Below are 7,500 nucleotides of genomic sequence, written 5' to 3'. Positions count from 1 at the left end.
TGTGATGGGAAGCAATCACTTCTAAGAAAAAGTCAATTCTACAAATAATAGTGCTTTGGTCTCATAATCCATTGTTTCTACTCTAGTTTTATTCACAGTACCCACACTAAATCCAAATCAGTAATTAAAGATATGTAATCTGACTGCAGGAAGATTCAGATAAGAGTCCTTGAGTTATATTTACAAACAAACAAAAAAATTAGCTAAACGAACCAACTTCTCATCTGCAAGTCTTAAGAGAAAAATATAGAAGACAACCTCCTCACGGATGAAAAGTACAGTTCCGAGTAATGATAACCATACACACACTAATATCTTCTCAGATAAATGCGTATTTAGGGGAGAGAAAGAAGTAGCTGATAAGACAGATAGTGTTTACATGTTCTAGCCAACTTCCTTGCCTGTGATTTCATAACTAGATTGTGACAGACAAAATAAGGAGTACAAAAGATAAACAAAACAAAACACAAACAAAACAAACACATACACACACACACAAAACACAAACACACACACAAAACACAAACACACACACAAAACACAAACACACACACAAAACACAAACACAAACACACACACAAAACACGAACACACACACAAAACACGAACACACACACAAAACACGAACACACACACACATGAACACACACACACACGAACACACACACACACAAACACACACACACACATTAAACAAAATTATGATATATATAAGAGATCACTAAAAAATAAATACAAAAATCAAACTTATCAGGGTAGCATGTAACGTTATCTGATACTATGAGTGTAATATTCCATTAAGCCTTTCACAGAGATCAGACGTCTTCATACATCTAGAGACCTTCTCACACAAAACTTGGAAAAGTTCCAAAAGGAGGCTACACCATTTTGTAATTCTTCCCAAAACAATTTTTTTGTGGGGGGGCTTTAGAATTTAAGTATTTCTTCCACTTATGACAATGATTTTTTTTTTGTTTTTTGTTTTAGGAGTCTTCTTCTATTCCCTATCACAGGCATCTAACCTAATATGGAATACCTGAATAATTCAGTCAGTCACCCTTCATACAATACAAGATTATCTCACAATAAAGCGATTGCTCAATTACAATTACCTAAAAACTAGAGTGAACAACAACAAAAAACATCAAAGATTTTGGAACTCTTCCATTTTCTATAAAGAGAGAAACTGCTGTAGCATGACCTCATACACATCTATTGGCAATGTTCCTACTATATCTCATTTCTTAATGGCACTGAAAAAACATCATAGATGAAAAACACTACAAAATGTGAACTCTTTCTAAACAATATCAAGCAAGAAACTCCCCTAAATGTGGGTATCTGCTGTGCTCATGCATCTTGTTGGGTACTTTGGCATTCAGCCAAGGTTCTAATATTATTCTAAGGGACTATTTATTGCTAAATCATAATCCTCTGGTTATATTTACTTAAATCTGCCCACACAGTGAACCCTTTCCTCCATGTTTTATACAAATCCTTATAAAAAAGGGCAACAGAGTATTTCTTACAGGATAAGAGAATGTACCTAATTATATACAATTGCCACAATCAGGCTTGTTAACTCAGCCACTGGGCCCTCCAAGCTCAATGCTACATACTGCATGACAACAGGGATCCACAGAGCTGGATGTGGCCTCTTATCATGATGACATACCCATAACACACACAGACACAAAGACACACACACATACACACAGTCCTTTCAACTTATTCCTTGACATAAAAAGTAACCAGGCAAAGTGATCCTTGTAAACTCAATACTCTTGCTAGCCACGTGACCTAAACTTACAAGATTACAGTACCATCCTATTAATGCAGGAGCACTCTTACTGTTTCTTTACTCTATAACCCACTTAAACCCTCTAATGTACAAGCACATGCAATAAACCACGCCCTACTCCTTTCTGTGTCCTCCCTACTGTTTATGGCAATACTAGACCTTTCCTGCCCTGAATGTAAATTCCCCAGCTGGGAAGTGGAAAACCTCTATTCTACACACAACCACTGCACATAAATATTTATGACCCTTAACACAGAACCCTCTGCAGGTCTCTTCTCAACTTTTCCCAATAGTATATGCAAGTATTAATGAACTACTTCACATTGTGCTATCACAACTATTTCTAATCTTGTAAACAAACCCATAAATAAAGACAATCTGCTGATGTATCATATCCCTGGCTATGAGAATGCTGTATCAAGGACTTTGGCACTTTATTGCTTCCTCTGTTAAAACTGCTTGTACTGCATTCATTTATTACAACATGAGCAACACCAACTTCCAACAGTAAATGCATTCCCTGATGGGGCTGTATATGTTTGCATCAACTTCAATTTTACCTTCATCATCAACTCTGGTTACCAAACTTATATACAAAAACTATTTAAGTGATATAAACTAAATTTTATGAATACTAAAATTAAAGGAAGAAAAAAATAAGAAAAACAAAGAACATTCCACAATAAAATTAGCAACTATGGATATGCACCCTGCTATATGTATAGGTCACATGAACCAGGTCTATCTTTTCAGCCTCTGCAGTGATATTGTTTCCATTGGATGTGGTTAGGGTATAGTCAGTTATGGTCTACATGCTCAATATCTACTGCACCGTAATTATGTTAATCACAAGAGTCAGTTATATTACACATGCTTCATATCTGGAAAATGTGATTTGCATTATGGAGATCTAGCAAAATTACTATTTCCACAAGTGAAAGACTTCAAGCACTTCAAAATGCGATTTTCAGTAGTCTAATAACTTATATCCCTGCATCTTGAGCTTACTAAAGCAACTCTTGATCTGTCCCATACAGATCCTAAATAACAATAATAACAAAAGTAGAAAATAGTATAAGTAACACCATCAAACTCATCACATTTCAGTCTTTTTAAGATTACACAAACCACAACCAATTCACAACTGACCAATTTTCTAAGGCTCGTCTTTATTTCAAGAGGATGACACCTGAGAAAAAAGACGAAACGGTGAAGTTACAACAAAAGTGTAGAAGCAAAAATTATATACAGTATAAGCACTCTACAAGTGGGGGAGCAGGAGGGGAGGGGGAATATATATATCAAATATATAAGGCTCGTTTACTCCTAACAAGGTATTTATTATATCAAAATAAAAATATTACTATTACAAAGGAGGCAAAATATGGTCAAGAAATTTGTACAGTCCGAGCATTGTAATCTCAGTAGCCCATAATCCAGGGCAGCATGCATGTGTAAGGCTTCCTACACAAATTATGTAAACACAGAAGCCGAACGTATAATTTCTTCAAGTCTTCTAGCTTTCCCAACCAAAAACTGTATCACTAACAGAAGAAGTACACCCAGCTAACATACAAACAGTAAAAAGTGGAAATTAATCTATTGCTAAATCACGTAGTTTAATAAAGATCAGTCTATGAGGAAATCCACATCTGCCGCTTAGAATGTTCTTCACCTAACCATCCCTTTCCCTTAAAAAAGACAGATTGACAAACAAAAATCCAAACACACACACACAAACACTCTCTTTCCATGATAAACACATGGGTATATATGGTCTTCATTTTCCTTTCTTTTTTTAACAAAGGTATGAGTAGGCTACTCTTAACTGGATTAGATCATAGGAAAGAATCACCAAAAATATAACTACAAGTATAGAGGGTGCCTAATCCCCAAACTTGAACAATTTTTACATTTAAAGTTAAAAACTATTTCCATAACAGCTAAACTGAAATCACTTGTTTGTAGTACTGTAACATTCTGCAGAATACGGTTAATAATTTTGAAGAGGACTTGTGTGCTAATTTATCTGAATAAATATGTACAACAGGTATCCATAATTACATCATAATGTGTGAGTGAGTGAGTATGTACAACAGGTATCCATGAGAGTGAGAGTGAGAGTGAGAGTGAGTGTGTACGTGTGTGTGTGTGTGCGTGTGTGTGTGTGTGTGTGTGTGTGTATGTGTGTGTGTGTGTGTGTGCGTGTGTGTGTGCGTGTGTGTGTGAGAGTGAGTGTGAGAGTGAGTGTGAGAGTGAGTGTGAGAGTGAGTGTGAGAGTGAGAGTGAGTGTGTGTGTGAGTGTGAGTGTGAGTGTGAGAGTGAGTGTGTGTGTGTGCGCATACACAAGGAACTGTTGTTCCCATTTTCTTGGAAAACTATATCTATTCTATATCTCTACTTATATCAATCTACAAAATATATTCTGAGTTGTGAAATTGCCTCACTAGATTTTAAAGGTTTACCTCTCCTTTAGTTAAATGGAAAATAAAAAATATTGTCCATAATATGTCTTCATGAACTTTATCACTTCATGAAAATATTGTCCTTACAAAATGTACTTAATACTCAAGATAGGTATAAGGTCAAAACTATTTAAAGAAATTTCATATAGTCTTATAAGGTTTGTGTAAAGTATAAATACGCATCAAATATGAGTGATACTACAATATCTAAATTTAAAAAATCAAGTATTAGGCACTTCTTTCCACGAGTGCTATAAACCATAATTATATCCATTAAAATTTAATACAACATAACATTCGCCTTTCTATACGTGAACTTGGTCATTCATTAGGTAAGCCGTCAATAAAGATGGCCATATCATGCAACGTTATAGCATAAGCACTTTGGCAAAGACCAACAACTCTCCGTTACGTCTATTCAGGGAAGATATAGACCTTAGACAAGTTCCTTATTTTGTGATAAATCACCACTTTGCCAGAATACACATGGATGTTCCTTGGGAGGTCACCGCACATGGTGCCTTTTTAATGACCAATTGCATCACAATACTTCACTTTATTAATACTATAGTGATTATCATTTTACTTTTGCACAGTTTTACTCTAGACATGCATTCTATTTCAATGCATGTCTACAGACCTGAAACAATCTATTTCTTGAAATACACCATTCCACTTCACACTCACATCGGATATGTGTGGGTGTTTGGCAACAGTCAATACAGAATGAGATGTATTCAGGCATTAGCTGTATTGATTTCTACTATGAAAAATAAAATAATCCATGTTTATGAGCATAAATCTCAAATCAATAGAACTTACATCTCCGAGAAATAAAAATAGCCTACTGGTACTCACAAAACTCCATCAGTATATTGCATAATACTTGTAATGTAATTCCAATCAACTATTCAAAAACAGTTCTCAAGGAGTCAACACCCATTGATAAAACCTACGAGTGATATCACAAGCCACCCGAGCCCACCTGCAATTGATAAAGAAAAAGGAAAACTGGTAACTCTACCACAAACTTAAAATACCTATGAAAATGACATTAAACCATTAAACAAGGGCTAATAACACTATTTGTTTGCCTTTTTACCCCCAAGAGCAAACAAACGTACCTCACTCATTCATATGGTCACTAGGGGGGGGGGAAAGAGATTACCTCTCCCTGACCTGCTAATCCCTCCCTATGAATGAATGAATGAATGGTGAATTACAGCAGGCCATAAACCTGTCATCTCCCAATGCTTCCAGAAACACACTCATTCCCAGTCTCTGTACCTTTTGGGACATGCCACAGGAGAGGGAGAGATAATACAGGTCTTAAAATGAGTCACTTTCGGGAGCTTGGAACACCCGAGGCGAGATCGGAGTCCCAGAAGCCATGGAATGTAATGGGCGTGAAATCGGTTATATTCACCTCTTTACACACTGAATCCACACTCCTTATTCACCATCGGCTCAATAACCATCGGATAATCCTCAGATTAAGCTCGGAATCGGCGGCAAATCGGCCAGAAACACAGCGAGAGTCCCGCACACACACCACCCTTGAGGGCCCCCCACATGGTGAAAGCAGAAAGCAAAGTTCCTCTCCCTCCTCCTTTCTCTCTCGCTTTTTTTCCAAATTGGAGAGATTCGCGCCTCGGGAAACCTCGTCCACGGGAATCCTTGAGTGTCGGCCCACTCTTTCTCCCTTGCAGAGGCAATAACAACCCAAAAAAGGCGGGGGAAAAGGGAGAAAATCCTAGCGCATCGTTCAAGTTCAAGGTCACACGCGATCTCCTCCTCCTCCTTCCTCACCGGTGGCAAAAACGTTTCTCGCTGACCTGACCCCCATTTCCCAGGTCGCGTCCTCGTCCCCACGGGTCTATTAATACCACCGGGATCCCGCGGGGGCAGGCGAGAGAGGGGAGAGACGAGGGAGGCCGAGGGGAAAATTTTTTCGAAAGGACGAAAGCCTGAGGGAAAAGTTTTCTCTCTTCCTTTCGTTCAGGTCAAGCCCCCTCCACCAACCCCACGTCTTACAAACCGATTTTTAGCGCGAAGTACGTGTTATTAGCCCTTGTGCCTGACCTCGAGACGTGCGGAGCGAATTAGAGAATGTACCTTGCTTAATAGTTGTGTGTTGAATGGTGAATTTCCAGTAATTTACTCCATTTTGCTGTTTAGGTTCTACTGCCTCGTGCACGCCATATCAACACACAACTATAGAGGAAGGAACCACGAGGGCGATCGGCCAGACAAGTGACGCTCGGCTTGCGCACGACGGGACCCTTCGCTCGCTCCTTTTTGCCTTATTTTCCTTTATTTTCCTCTCTGAAGGATAAAATAAAATTTAGATAATTTTAATAACTGATATATTTATGTATTCTTTATATAATATCCCTTGTCTCTCGCTGTAGCGGAAATGAAGCCAAAAAAACAATTGAAAGACACTTAAGGGAGAATAAGGAGATAGCATTGTGTTACCGGCGCTATGAGATCGCACCTAAGTGGCATCCGAATCCCTCTTCGAACATAGTAAAGTTACTTATTGAAGTTGTAAAAGTGGATTCGTCGCAATGGAGAAATTTTAGAAAGAGAAATTCCCATTCAGAGAGCTATGGCGGCTTTATTAAAGAAGAGAGCGCTTGCCGAATACTGCCAGACTGTAGTGGTAAACCTGAACTCCATTTTGCACTCTTGAGAGGCCTTTTACGAGTTAAACTGCAAGCTAGATTCGGCCAAAACAAACGAAGCATATGAATGAACTTTTCAGAAATAATTTTTCGTAATTTTTTTGATTCCAAAGTTTCCGCGATTTCACCTGAAATTGCATGCATTCTATATATGTTTCGATATTTAGGAGTTATCACAACTGTCATCGAGGCAAATAATCATCAGGGAAAGTTGTATGAGTCCTTTTATTTGTAAATAAAAAACGAGAAAATGCCGGTCAATTAGTGGAGCCAAGATTAAAATGCAAATATTAACGCTTAGAATGATGTCATTCCTTTTTAACCTCATTCTTGATTAGATTAATTATTATTCATCAGCTCTCCAGTCCTAACCAGTTATTTAATCATTTTTATGTATAGTTTGAGCACTTTGAAACTCCTGAGATACTTACAGGCTGGCAATCAAGTGTCCATATTGGCTTAACTAATTCTTTATTAACGTTCGTTGATTATAGTTATTACTCATTGTTACCCTTACTAGGTATTGTTAATATTTTTACTGATGGTT

At 37.7% G+C, this 7,500-nt stretch overlaps 2 protein-coding genes across 7 annotated transcripts in view; one reads left to right on the top strand and one right to left on the bottom strand.

Moving 5' to 3' along the window:
- The window catches only part of LOC113829821 (uncharacterized), a 14,202-nt gene extending 7,682 nt beyond the window's left edge, over positions 1-6,520 (bottom strand). The window contains exons 1-2 of one of the 6 annotated variants that reach the window (XM_070113933.1): positions 6,382-6,484; positions 2,951-2,990 (exon numbers count right to left, since the gene is read on the bottom strand). Coding sequence is in view for 2 of the 6 variants with exons in the window: in XM_070113930.1 (XP_069970031.1) it covers positions 5,125-5,147 (23 nt within the window). In the remaining 4 variants the exon portion in view is untranslated. The other 5 variants (XM_070113932.1, XM_070113936.1, XM_070113935.1 and 2 more) reach the window with 5 other exon arrangements.
- Positions 6,521-6,776: 256 nt separating this feature from the next.
- The window catches only part of IntS4 (integrator complex subunit 4), an 18,527-nt gene continuing 17,803 nt past the window's right edge, over positions 6,777-7,500 (top strand). The window contains exon 1 of the mRNA XM_027357313.2: positions 6,777-6,931. Within this exon, the coding sequence (XP_027213114.2) occupies positions 6,878-6,931 (54 nt within the window). The 5' untranslated portion in view covers positions 6,777-6,877. The remainder of the gene's footprint in view (positions 6,932-7,500) is intronic.

The sequence above is a fragment of the Penaeus vannamei genome, chromosome 35 (assembly GCF_042767895.1).
Source record: "Penaeus vannamei isolate JL-2024 chromosome 35, ASM4276789v1, whole genome shotgun sequence".
NCBI lineage: Eukaryota > Metazoa > Arthropoda > Malacostraca > Decapoda > Penaeidae > Penaeus > Penaeus vannamei.
Note: the sequence above shows the minus strand (reverse complement) of the source record. Positions and strands in the feature narration are given on the sequence as shown.